Here is a 14,839-nt window from a genome sequence, read left to right on the forward strand (position 1 = left end):
TATTCCTCTTTATCCATAATGACTGTAGTGTTTCCTTTATCTGCCTTTGTTACTATTAGCTTATTTTGCTGGATTTTATTTTTGAGTACCTTAATTTGTGTTTGGTTTGTGATATCTTGATTCTGAGGTTTTTGAGTGATCTTATCAATATATTGTGGTAGTGTTTTTTTAATTTCATATCTAATTTCATTTTGTTTTTCTTGGGGTATTTTGTTTAAGGCATCTTCTGTTTCAGTAATAATAGTGGTAATATTTTCAAAAACAGAATTGTTTTTCCAGTTATGTTTTGGTCCCTTGCTCAGTATAGTTGTTTCTTTTTCATTGAATATTGTGTTAGTTAGGTTTTGGAGTGGGGGATGGAAATAGTAGTATGTTGTCTATACTGTGTATGATTGGTTTGGTTTAGTGATGCCTTAAGTGCGTTGAGTTTCTTGTTGAGGGTGTTCTGCTTCTGTATGGCTATATCTAAAATCTAAATAAAGAACTAAACACAATCCATGAAATAGCAAAACAAAACGGATATAAAAGAGAAATGATAAACCGGATCATCAACAAAGTCAAAAACCAACCTAAAACCAAGTTAACCAGAATCACCAAAAATAAAAAAGAATATGCACTGTTTACTTACAACAATAACCATATACATCCCATAACAAATATCTTCAAAAAACAAGGCCTAAAAATAGCATATAAAACTGCACGCAATAACACCAACATACTATACAATTCCAAATCAGTTAATAACATAAATAAATACAATCACTCAGGAGTCTATCGCCTCAAATGCAACGACTGCCGAGCCAGCTATGTAGGGCTTACTGGTAGAAGTTTTTTAATACGATATAATGAACATGTCAACGCCGTCAAACACAGACATTTCTCAGCAATGGGTCAGCACATTGACGATCAAAAACATAATTTCACGGACATTAAGAACGACATGCAAATCCTCAATATGAACCCAAAAAGTCCCTTGCTCAGCATAATAGAAGAATTTTACATAAATTTAGACAAATACGTGAACCCGAACTCCAACCTAAATGAAAGTATAGACAGAAACAATATTCTTTTTCATGCAGTAATTCCCTTATTAAAAGATTTCTACATCAAAAGAATAAGTAAACAAAAATCTATATGTTCAAATCAACCGCCCCAAGACTCCCTCCCCTCTAACCCCACTCCCATCACTAACACTCCACCCATCCCCCCAAACCTCCCCTCTACCGCCGCTAACTACAATCTCAGAGCAACACGTATCAGATCCCAACAGGCAGCTACAAAGAACGCACGGTTCCAACACCTTACGTAAGTAAAACGACATACGATTTACTATTACACTTTCATACCACACCATTATCACACTCATTATTTCTATTTCCAGATACTGTACCTTGTTTTTACAACATATACGCTTCCACGATAAAATCAACGTGCATCAAGACACATAATTTCAACACATTCTGACAAATGTCACCAGCCAGAAACATCACGACATACGGATGGAAAACATGCTCCATTAATATTTCTGATAACTCCAACATTAGTAGCTGCCTAATATATCTCCAGATATATATCTAAGCATTACCCGATCTACAGCGGATTATTTAAATGCTAACTGTTTTGTACATATAAATATTTTTACGGACCCATTTTATTAGAACACTATATCTAAGACTGTTATGAAAAATTCGTCAACCCCATTTGTTCCAAAAACAATGTACATGTTGCACCACATATCAATAACATTAATGTAATGTGTTTTTAACCAGGCATATATGACATACATATACCACTGTTTTAGCTAGATGTCCATTCTGACAGCATTATTTAATGCCTATGCTAAGCAAATAGTTTTCATTTAAAATTTTAACCTTATACTAAGACTCAATCAAGAGTAACAGGCTTTAAAAACTGATTTTAGCATCTTAGATATATGCCAGTAAGGTGTTGCATTGATATTCTAGTCAAAAGTGTTCAAACCAATGTCCTAATCAATAGCCAATTTGTGTAATTTGTGAACCAACTTTAAATGTACATTGTTAAACTTGCCACTATTGAGTTGCACAAATGTGTGTATATTCCACATTGTATAACCTAAAAATTGGATGGTGGTAGCATGTAAAATAATATGTGTCTTCATGGATTATGCACACTAGTCAATCATGTAACAGACATACCAACATTAATGATCGGTTCAAATCAATTTAAGCTTTTACCACTACGTCCATTTTAACAGCATTATTTAATGCCTACACTAAGCAAATAGTTTTCATTTAAAATTTTAACTTTATACTAAGACTCAACCAAGAGTAACAGACTTTACAAACTGATTTCAGCATCTAAGATATATGCCAGTAAGGTGTTACATTGATATTCTAGTCAAAAGTGTTCAAACCAACGTCCTAATCAATAGCCAATGTGTAATTTATGAACCAACTTTAAATGTACATTGTTAAACTTGCCACTGTTGAGTTGCATAAATGCATGTATATTCCACATTGTATAACCTAAAAAAATTGGATGGTAGTAGCATAAAAAATAATATGTGTCTTCATGGATGATGCACACTAGTCAATCATGTACCAGACATACCAACATTAATGATCGGTTCAAATTAATTTAAGCTTTTACCACTACATGTGATGTTTTTGTAAACAATACATTTTTAACGCTTGTCAACTGAGGATGACCCCCTAGGGGTCGAAACTAGTCTTGACTATATTTACTTGCTTAATGTAAAATAAATTTGTATTGATAAGGTGGAAACTCATATACATATTGTTTTTTGTAAAGTAATATCTATCAATACGGAAATGAAACTTATAAACAACAGCTCACCCATGGTGTCGCTCACAGAGTGGTACTAATCAGAGGTACTGTAAAACTCACCCTGATTCACACACTGTCGCTATTAATCACAAACCTATTGTGTACCTAACAAAGTGGTACTACGCGCAAGTAAAAGCGGCCCATGGTAGTCTCATGATTCAAATTAGATCATCCCTTGGTCACCCCTTCTAGTCGCCTCTTACGACAGGCAGGGTATACTGTGGGTGTATTCTTCGCCTGTGGCCCCCAACCACAGAGGATGTGTGTTTGGTCTGCGAGAGCTATTTTATTTCGCTCAAGTCCGCCGGCAAGCCAGTTAGGACCCCCCCTATGCCCAGTTCCACCTCTCCAATAAATATTGGATGCTGTCGATGCTGGTGTACGCTCCATGAACCTCACACCAACTACACAAGACCAAGTGCAAGATGCATGGGTCCAGATCCCTCCAGAACGATTCCAACAAATTGTAGAGTCAATGCCTCGCCGTACTGCTGCCATTTTGAAGGCTCGTGGAGAAGCAACTCATCATTAACATCACATTCAGTATCTTCCCATGACTTTTGGCCACTCAGTGTACACTACACACTGCCATCCACAGGCTACAGAAATAATTGCTATCCTTCGCAGGAAGTGTATTTTGCAGACAGCACAACGGAGTCTGCAGCCACTGATGTCTGTTTACTAGTTGTAATGCATACCACAATCTACATTTGAAGATTTTAAATACTACTACGATAATTTTTGTTGAAAATTAAATGCATGCATTAAGTAAGGATTTTCTTTTTCCAAAATTTGAAGGCGAAAACTTGGGTGTGTCCACTACACGGTGGCATCCATTACACAAATAAATATGGTAAATAAGATGACCTGAGAATAAACTGCTCAGTAACAAAACAGCTAATGTCCTCACTATAATCAATTCCACAATGTTGTACGTATTGTCATCCACCACAAAAGCAACAAACATGCCAGTAACACAGAAGGGACAAAAAAAAAAGGAGCCCAGCAGAACAATGAAAGATGGATTTTGAAGGCTTTTTACTACCATGTCCACTATGTGATATTCATACACAAGGACTGAAGTAGCAAATGCACACCAAATACATCTATTCCCCACCCAATCTTTTTTATATTTTATTTTTTCACAGAAATTGTCAATGAATAGGAACTTGGAAACACTTTTGTGAGGATTTTGGTATATTAACCCTTTGAGGGTCAGATTTTTGAAGCACTGATATACCCCACAATTTAGGTTTTTGCACGGTCATAAATAAACCCCATTATAAATTAATGTAGAGGCACCTAACACATTATTTTTTTAAATGGCTAAGTCTTACATGAAAAAAGTGAAAAATCACAATATCACACAATCTTCAGGATTAATCATATATTTTGCATCGTATTTCACAAAATGTGGTAGTGAACACAGATGTTGTTACAGTCTTTGCACTAACATATGGTCCTTCGTTTCTCCTTTTGTGCTTATTTTGTCATTTTGAGGTAGGGAACTGTTATCATTGAAATGAAAGAACTGTAACAACTGTAGAATTGATTTATAAGGATTACAGAACATGAGCCAAGAAAATATAGGAGTGTGAATGAATGGATCAGTAGACCGGTATTCTTATACCTGTACGGTGTGTTCATGTACATGATCCTGAGCATAATTCCTAAAAATCAATGCAGTCCTTTCACAATTACATCCATCCGTTTTTGTACCCAGGCTGAGAGAGGAGTTCCCGAATAATTATTTTCCATGAACTGTGCACAATACAAGTTTTGCACCTCACTTGCAGAGGGTGGTTGTAATTCTTCTTAGTCACTATCACCTATTCCTGTACCCTCGATTATGATATTTTCAGGAAGAAAATCATCATAAACTACTTCATCCGTATGGGAAAAATCAGAATCCTCAGAATCCTCACTTACATCAAGCATCAAAATTTTGAACACTTTCTCACTATCTAGAACTACAGTACTTCAGCATGACTGTGAGCTTTCATGTTCGTCAGCTAGCAGTTGATTCCCAAAATCCATAGACATGGCAGATAGCATATGTTTTTGAATCCTTGCTCAAAAACAAAGCAAAGACAGACAGTCGGAATTTTGACATGCAATATATTGTGTTGTAACTGCTGTGGCGCTTCTCGCGAGATGCAATATATTGAGCCGTGACCCGCACTGCGTTAACACAGGAACTAATAAATTACTATCTGTAATATCACACAAAAACTCATCAACACTAAAGGGTCTCTTAACAAGAAATTAACTTTTATATTTTGATTACAGGAATAAAAGCTAAAAATTATACTCTATTACCTTTAGTTCAGTAGCAAGACACATAAAAGCATCATCTACATTGGTATTTTCCTTTGCAGAAGCTTCCAAAACAAACAAAATTTCAGGAATGTATTCACACATTGCCTCAGCCTCAGCAAATTCAACTTCTCGGAGGCTTTCAAGATCACATTTGTTCCCTGTAACAGAATAAATTTCATTTATGAATTGTATAACAGCTGGAGATTAGCCTCAGAAACACATTAGTGCTCTGAAGGAGAAGGAAAATGCATAATAAAGGAAATAGTCACCTCAATACTAGCAAAGACAGAGTCTTCTAAAAAATTTAAAAAGGGGGAAGGGGGGTACATGTCATCAACTTTTCAGGAAAATGCAAGGTATCCTCTTGTTATATGAGGAAAGGCTCCTGGACAAAAAGGCCACAGGAAAGCTTAACTAATGATGAGAAGATAGGAAATGAGTTGTACATATTTTGAGCAACTGACACAAAACCTCTCCTTATCTTCTTGCATGTTCATATCTGATTTTTGTCTCTTTCTTCTGCTGCTCCCTCTTCTCATATTATCCCATTATGTGTTAATTCTAATATGAATTTCCTATCCAAGTCTGACTCCTTAGATATATGTTCAGTATAGTGGCCGTTGGTTCAGAGAGTACAGGGTTCGATTTTAGCTGTGTCTGGTTAATTCCACAGGCTCAGGGACTGATTGCTTGAGTTTATCTCAGTACACATCTCTTCATTTACACACAACATACTCAAGTCAACCACCATGACATGAAACAGAGGAATGTTGACGTCAGCAAGGACATTTGGTCGTAAAACTGTACCAGGTCCACATATGTGACACAGACTGCACCTACAACCCAACCAGGCCGCAGAAAAGGTAGCAGAAGAGAAGAGAAAATGATGACGTGCTCCAATCCAGGTTCCTAAAGCAGAAGAAGAAGAAGAAGAAGAAGAAGAAGAAGTGACCCAGGTTGCTGTCTTTCTATACAGAATATGACTTTATTGGTCACTTGCTAGTTCCTTTCCACAACCACTATTAACCCTGTGGTTCCCTTTTTTCCTTCTGCATTTGCCCAGAGCTTCTTGTATGTTTACCAACCTTCGTCCCTCTTTTTTTTCCTAAGTTTATATAGATTCCTCTTTTATCCCACAATTTCCTTATCAAGACTGAAGGTCTATCAAGATGGCCCTCTCAAGGAATGTTGATGTCCAACCTCCTGACGAAGCTGGGAAGAAAAAACAAGCTTCTAGGGTGTTGAGAAGAAATTATAGATGAGGAGGCTCATCTATGAAAAGACAGAAATGTGAGATGTGAAGACTGTCTTTGTTGGTGTTTTCATGTATGTTATGTCTTCTTTCTGTTGTTTATTCTTTTAATGCTTTTCTGTACAATCGAAAAGAACACATAATAAGGTGAATACAATGACCTATTTATACTAAATGTCCTTACCCAAAACATTTGAATACAAAACGAGTTATAGATGGGAGCTCAAGAGAAGAGTTTCGCTAGGAATGTGGCCGGGAATGCGTAAGCCCTCGCTTCTCCCCTCGTCCCTGGCTTATCGTCACCAAGCTGGTGTATGTACTTGCGTTTCTGAAAACGTTCGCCCTCGCAGTCGCAGTGTCCTCAGGAGGTCTCTTCCTGCAAGGCACTCGATGTATTTTTGTATACCGCAGGTGGGCAAAATTATTCATCTATTTATAGACTACATCTGACCAGCGAAATATTAAGACAAGGCAGTTTCCAACTAATAGCAATCCAGGTTATTTTCCACTGACACTGGGAATTTATGCCATCTTCAGAATTAGATTTTATCAAGGGCAGAGTCCATCCTCAAGGTGCAAATCGAAAGAGCTTCTGTTATTATTTTTTATTTTAATATATATATATATACTGCATTAATTATTATAATATTTTTTACATATTTTTACAAAATGATCGCCAACGTCCGATGACGGTTACATTACTAGAAGACGATATTTATTTCCTGTATTTCAAATGTAGTAAGTTTCATGAAGTGAACTAAAGGCAGGTCAATTTCGTTCGTCAGTGTGCCGAGTTATGAATGCATTCTATCTCAAACACATGTCCCGGCGTGTTCGTTACGTGAAGAAAATAATAATAATAATAATAATAATAATAATAATAATAATAATAATAATAATAATAATAATGACCCAGATTGAATATTTGCGCGTATAACAATTCTATGATTACGATCCAATCATTCAACTCATCAAGACATGCAGTCAGTCATTCACTCATTCAGCCATTCAGTTAATATATAATGTCTATTGTAAGCTAAGGAGAAATATGTTCGTACTCTTAAAAACAAATTACACTAATTAATAATAGGAGTACCGGTTAGATACGTGTTGTCCTGTTAATGTCTAGGTCAAAAAGAAATAAAATTAAAAAACTACAATTTAGAGATTGGGTGTAGGCTAAATAGTGATTAGAAGTAATTATGAGGTTTAATGTAGTAATATATATAAGAAGAGCATTCATATAAAAAATAGCAATAAATGATTACTCTGTCCCCAGTTCCAGGAGATCCGGAACTAGGGGATGGGATTATTCTATTCTATTATTCTGTATAAAATGGTCTCGCTTGTGCGTCACAAATTCTGTGCCGCAAGGGATATTTTACGTGTCGATAAAGCTGTCGACACGACGCTGACGTAGTTCAGCACATTCAGATACCATTGCACTTAGCCGAGGTCGAACCCACAGACATATTGTACGCTCAGAAAGCCAGTGCTGTACCATCTGAAATGGGTGAGAGAGGAGGGAATTTATTCAGTATTCCACGAGTTAGTTTACTGACGAACGCACTTTTATAAAATTTTATTTAATCACAAAATATTTAAAAATACTGTAGGCCTAATTATCGTCATCAATCCTTGTGTCTCTATGTCACTTTTCTTGATAGGCAAAACTATGAAATAAAATAAAATAAAATTTAAAACAATAGACTGTAGGCCTAAATTATCTTCATCAATCCTTGTGTCTCTATGTCACTTTTCTTGATATGCAAAACTATGAAATAAAATAAAATTTAAAACAATAGTCTGTAGGCCTAAATTATCTTAATCAATCCTTGTGTCCCTATGTCAGTTTTCTTGATAGGCAAAACTATGAAATAAAATAACATTTAAAACAATAGACTGTAGGCCTAAATTAGCTTAATCAATCCTTGTGTCCCTATGTCACTTTTCTTGGTGACACACAAAACTATGAAATATAATAAAATTTAAAACAATAGTCTATAGGCCTAAATTAGCTTAATCAATCCTTGTGTCCCTATGTCACTTTTCTTGGTGACACACAAAACTATGAAATAAAATAAAATTTAAAACAATAGTCTGTAGGCCTAAATTATCTTCATCAATCCTTGTGTCCCAATGTCACTTTTCTTGATAGGCAAAACTACGAAATAAAATAAAATTTAAAACAATAGTCTGTAGGCCTAAATTATCTTAATCAATCCTTGTGCCCCTATGTCACTTTTCTTGATAGGCAAAACTATGAAATAAAATAAAATTTAAAACAATAGTCTGTAGGCCTAAATTATCTTGATCAATCCTTGTGTCCCTATGTCACTTTTCTTGATAGGCAAAACTATGAAACAAAATAAAATTTAAAACAATAGACTGTAGGCCTAAATTATCTTGATCAATCCTTGTGTCCCTATGTCACTTTTCTTGATAGGCAAAACTATGAAATAAAATAAAATTTAAAACAATAGACTGTAGGCCTAAATTATCTTGATCAATCCTTGTGTCCCTATGTCACTTTTCTTGGTGACACACAAAACTATGAAATATAATAACATTTAAAACAATAGTCTGTAGGCCTAAATTATCTTGATCAATCCTTGTGTCCCTATGTCACATTTCTTGGTGACACACAAAACTATGAAATAAAATAATATTTAAAACAATAGTCTGTAGGCCTAAATTATCTTCATCAATCCTTGTGTCCCTATGTCACTTTTCTTGATAGGCAAAACTATGAAATAAAATAAGATTTGAAACGATAGTCTGTAGGCCTAAATTAGCTTAATCAATCCTTGTGTCTCTATGTCACTTTTCTTGATAGGCAAAACTATGAAATAAAATAACATTTAAAACAATAGACTGTAGGCCTAAATTATCTTCATCAATCCTTGTGCCCCTATGTCACTTTTCTTGATAGGCAAAACTATGAAATAAAATAACATTTGAAACAATAGACTGTAGGCCTAAATTAGATTAATCAATCCTTGTGTCGCTATGTCACTTTTCTTGATAGGCAAAACTATGAAATAAAATAACATTTGAAACAATAGACTATAGGCCTAAATTAGCTTAATCAATCCTTGTGTCTCTATGTCACTTTTCTTGGTGACACACAAAACTATGAAATAAAATAACATTTAAAACAATAGACTGTAGGTCTAAATTATCTTCATCAATCCTTGTGTCTCTATGTCACTTTTCTTGGTGACACACAAAACTATGAAATAAAATAACATTTAAATCAATAGTCTGTAGGCCTAAATTATCTTCATCAATCCTTGTGTCCCTATGTCACTTTTCTTGATAGGCAAAACTATGAAATAAAATAAAATTTAAAACAATAGTTTGTAGGCCTAAATTAGCTTAATCAATCCTTGTGTCCCTATGTCACATTTCTTGACAGGCAAAACTATGAAATAAAATAAGTTTTGAAACGATAGTCTGTACTCCTAAATTATCTTCATCAATCCTTGTGTCTCTATGTCACTTCACTTGATAGGCAAAACTAGGAAATAACATCTGAAACAATAGTCTGTAGGCCTAAATTAGCTTAATCAATCCTTGTGTCCCTATGTCACTTTTCTTGGTGACACACAAAACTATGAAATAAAATAACATTTAAAACAATAGTCTGTAGGCCTAAATTATCTCCATCAATCCTTGTGTCCCTATATCACTTTTCTTGGTGACACACAAAACTGAATGAAAATGAAATAACATTTAAAACAATAGTCTGTAGGCCTAAATTAGCTTAATCAATCCTTGTGTCCCTATGTCACTTTTCTTCATAGGCAAAACTATGAAATAAAATAACATTAAAACAATAGTCTGTAGGCCTAAATTAGCTTCATCAATCCTTGTGTCTCTATGTGACTTTTCTTGGTGACACACAAAACAGTTTCCCTTCTCGTGCCTCTTCATCACATTCTTGGATAACATGTCTGATAATCTCCCTAGCTTCGCTGTGGATAGTCTTTCCTTTCTTCCGGCAGGGTTCCATAATAGTAATACAAAGTAGCACTATAATAACATAAATATTTTATAACACAGTTATGTAAGTCTCAATATATAAATCGCTGTTCAACACTTACAACACACAGACAAGATCAACACTACCGAACTGTTCAACTGGCCATTTGTATCATCAAAGGGAGACTGGCTGCTGGCTGGCTGGCTGACGATACTTTTAGGAAGAGCCATAGCCAAGACGACAGAGAGAGAAAGCTGCTCCCCCGTGTCCCACCTCACGTCCCGCTAGTCTTCTCATCAGCTCGCATCTATACCAATAACGGTAACCTTTTTCTTGAAACTATTTGTAGTCATGATTGCTTTGAAACATTTCATGCTGAAAATATGTTAAGAGGAATAATACAAGGAAGCTGAGAGAGAACACCATTAAATGCAAATCATTCATGCTTGAAAGAAATGAACTAAGTAATAGTCAGAGAATGCCTAATAACTACAAAGAAGAGTCAACAATCCTAATAAGCATGAATTAGTACCATAATGGAAATAAAATACAAAATATATGGTAAAAAAATGAGTTGAATGAATTTACAGTGGTTAAAAGAAATAAATTTGCTACTGTATGTGATATTATTAATTCAAACAAGCTAGGAAGTGAGCTGGTTAGTTAGCACCAAAATTAACAGCATAGTCTCTCCATGTCCTACATGGTAACTCAGATATTTACCAGAGAAAAATAGAACTGAGTACATAGACAAAAACAACTAAGTGCTTCAAATACAAATTAAGTATTACAAGAATGTCCACACCACCTTACTCTCCTCTGTTACACTTCAGTATAACATTACGAGGATTTCAAGAAAAAACATAACTTAATGCAAAGATATAAGAAGTATTCAGTTAAAAGAACAGACCACAGAAAGCAGTGCAACTACCATGCCACATGACAATGTAGCTTACCAACAAGGACTAGCATCACATTTGAAGCTGTATATCTTCGTACTTCTTCAATCCATCTTTGTAGACTAAGAAATGAAGACCGTTTTGTTATGTCATACACTAGGATAGAAAGAGGAGACCACATAAAATTAAACACATGAACAAAATTGCAACATTCACTATCAACAGAAAGATCACATTTAATCTGCCATTAATATAACAGACAAATTTCAGCTAGTCCAAAAGTCAGTTACATTCAAGAAGAAAAAATGGTACATCGAGGCCTGAGGTCATCATAATAATCGTTATTGGTTTCACATCCCATTAACTACTTTTACAGTTTCTAGAGACACCAAGGTGCCAGAATTTTGCACCACAGAAGTTTGTTTATGTGCCTGAAAAACTAGCAACATAAGGCTGGGATATTTGAGCACCTTCAAATACTACTGACAGAACCAGGTTCGAATCTCCCAACTTGGAGTAAGAAGGCCAGCACTGTACTATCTGAGCTATTCAGCCCAGCACCTGAGATCATCACAATATGGATTAAATTTGTTTTAATTCATGATCACTCCAGTTGAATTGCAATATAAAACTCCAAAACTAAGATGAAAAAATGTGTCGCAAGTGTCCTTCTTTCATACTTGCTCCCCACCAGGTGTAAAGAAAGAATTCAGGATCCTAGTGGTCATTCACTGTAGGTGAACTGATATTTTTAAAATACATAAGTTGTCAAAGAATTTAACAAACACTGTATAGAACAAATTTCAAACAGAAAAGATTGCTGAATTCCACAAAGAATGATATGTTGTAATATTCCTAAAACTGAAATTCTTCTGTTCATATATCATAAAATATGAGCCTCATGTACAGTAGATACTTGTTTGTCAGTGGGCAGATTATCCATTTCTTGGAGTAACCTTGGTGCTGAAGAAGAATATAAAGTGTAAAAAATGCATTTAACCCATTTATACTGAGCGGGTCGTTTATGACCCACCCGAAAGGAAAAATTCTGCCAAGCACATTTTTGTTGTTTGGTATTGGTAGTGCATTCAATAGCTGGCCATACACGAACAGTTTTTTTCACAGGCCTCGCCTTTCGGGCCAGATCCGACAGACCGCCTGTGAGGCGTGACCTTCAGAGACCCGGCCTGCTGCTCGCCATCAACTGTGACACCAAGCCTATCGTGTTGTGCAACATAATCTGTCAACATTCCAGACCCTCTCGTTAATGGAATGATCCCTTTGTTCTTGGCAGGCCAAGCCTCATCCGCTGGCCTTTCAAACTAGTTTGAAATCCTTGCTGGTCGGGTCTGCCGTACTTAGAACTGTGCGATGGACATCAAAGCAGACAGTGTCCAGAGGGGGAAAAAAAATGTTGCGGCTGTTGGAATGTGCATTTTGCTAGATGTTAAATCATGCAAACAAAAAAAAATCGATCGAAGTGGATGAAATCATGGATAGGAGAGCGAGACAGCTTTAGTCACACAAGTCTGATACAACACCTGAGAGAAAATGAACCGGACGATTACCAGAATTATTTGCAAATGGACCACAGCGATTATGATATGCTGTTAGGTAAGCATGTACCGGGCGAGTTGGCTGTGCGGTCAGTGGCACGCGGCTGTGAGCTTGCGTCCGGGAGAAAGCGGGTTCGAATCCCACTGTTGGCAGCCCTGAATATGGTTTTCCATGGTTTCCCATTTTCACACCAGGCAAATGCTGGGGGTGTACCTTAATTAAGGCCACGGCCACTTCCTTCGAACTCCTGCGCCTATCCTATCGTCACCATAAGACCTATCTGTGTCAGTGCAACGTGAAAAAACTAGCAAAAAAAAAAGGTAAGCATGAATGGATTTTTCTCATTATTACGTTAAATGTTTGATACTTCCCAGTCTTATCCTTGGCTTTGACAATATGAAAGTGACTGAGGTACAAGTGATTCTAGTAATACCATTCCTTATGCAGCCAGTCCCTGTTATGAATGGTTTGAAAATATCACTTATAGGGTCAGCTGGTGCGTGCATTTCAGTGGGCTTGGCAGACTGATATGCAAGCAACTTCTGGCTTGGTGAGGAAAGCAACGGGAAGCTATCTCACTCCTCATTTCCCTAGTATGCTTCTTCAGTGATGCCTAGGCTATCTATGACAGCTGTTGGCATAACTGTGGAGGATCAAACCAGCCTTTGGACTGAATACCAAACATACATAATGGACTTGTTTACCAGACGAGTTGGCCGTGGGGTTAGGGGCGCGCAGCTGTGAGCTTGCATCCGGGAGATAGTGGGTTCGAATCCCACTGTTGGCAGCCCTGAAGATGGTTTTCCGTGGTTTCCCATTTTCACACCAGGCAAATGCTATGGGCTGTGCCTTAATTAAGGCCACAGCTGCTTCCTTCCAACTCCTAGCCCTTCCCTATCCCATCGTCGCTATAAGACCTATCTGTGTCGGTGCGACATAAAGCAACTAGTAAAAAAAGACTTGTTTAGCGTAGCTCTTACTGGTGAACAGTCTAGTTGAAAGCGTATTTACTGTGGATATTGTAGCTTCTAAGCTGAAGGAGGAGGAAAGGAGGATACTGAAGAACGCTTGATTGCGACACCTCATGTTTTAATTGTCAGAGACACAGCCGCTCTTTGTACATTTCAATAAATTTCTCTAGCAGTGCCTTTGTCCACTCCATGCTTTCCTTACAAGAGGCTTGATCTGTGAGGCGAGGTCTCTCCGTTGAGGCGCTGACAACAGGTCTCGCCTGCAGCAGATAACGCCTCGAACTGATCTCGCTCACTAACGCGCAGTCCTAGCCTGTCAGAACACGTCACAAAAGGCCCCGTCTGTCACAATTCCTTTCCGTGTATGGCCAGCTAATGTGTGTAGTAAGATTACCCACACTGCTGTGTCTTGGTCGGAGCGGTTCCCCCTCCACAACACAGTCACTGCCCAGCACATAGTTAAGTCATGGTGGAACCTGCATTGCACTCTTTCCGTTATTGGTACACAGAGTGGCTGAAAGTGTTAAAATGTAGTGTTCAGTGTGTTGATATTGTTTGGCGATATCTGACGCGTGTTTAGATGCCTTTACTGTTTCAATTTGTCAATTGGTTCTTACGATACATAACGAATAACATAGCATGGGTTGCAAGTGACCTGCTGGGCACGAACCGCAGAGCCGTGGTACTTTAGCATATTTTTGCATTTAGATGGTAACAACGCGAGTGCTAAGGAGAAAACGTTTTAGATTAGTGTTTTTGAAACAATATCAACCATTCGGAGTACATTTCAGTCGGTTATTCATTAAATAATTAGCAAATTATATTGTTTTCATATTTATTTCATCTTATTCAGGTGAAAAAATGTACTGCTGAAATTCTGTCAGAGTTTGAAGTATTGACTGCCAGCGATAGTCCTGGAACATCAGCGGATATTTTTATCACTCTATCAGATGATATGGGTCCTATCCGTGGTGTATTGTAAGAACCAATTGATATATTGAAACAGTAAAGACATCCTAACATGCAT

General features: G+C 36.8%; 1 protein-coding gene across 2 annotated transcripts in view; it reads right to left on the reverse strand.

Moving 5' to 3' along the window:
- Positions 1–14,839, reverse strand: part of Rab19 (RAS oncogene family member Rab19) — a 67,944-nt gene that overhangs the window by 8,636 nt on the left and 44,469 nt on the right. Inside the window, exons 3-4 of one of the 2 annotated variants that reach the window (XM_067138980.2) lie at positions 11,342–11,440; positions 5,149–5,306 (exon numbers count right to left, since the gene is read on the reverse strand). In XM_067138980.2, the coding sequence (XP_066995081.2) occupies positions 5,149–5,306; positions 11,342–11,440 (257 nt within the window). The remainder of the gene's footprint in view (positions 1–5,148; positions 5,307–11,341; positions 11,441–14,839) is intronic. The other variant, XM_067138981.2, reaches the window with a different exon arrangement.

Source organism: Anabrus simplex, chromosome 2 (assembly GCF_040414725.1).
Source record: "Anabrus simplex isolate iqAnaSimp1 chromosome 2, ASM4041472v1, whole genome shotgun sequence".
NCBI classification, from domain to species: Eukaryota; Metazoa; Arthropoda; class Insecta; order Orthoptera; family Tettigoniidae; genus Anabrus; species Anabrus simplex.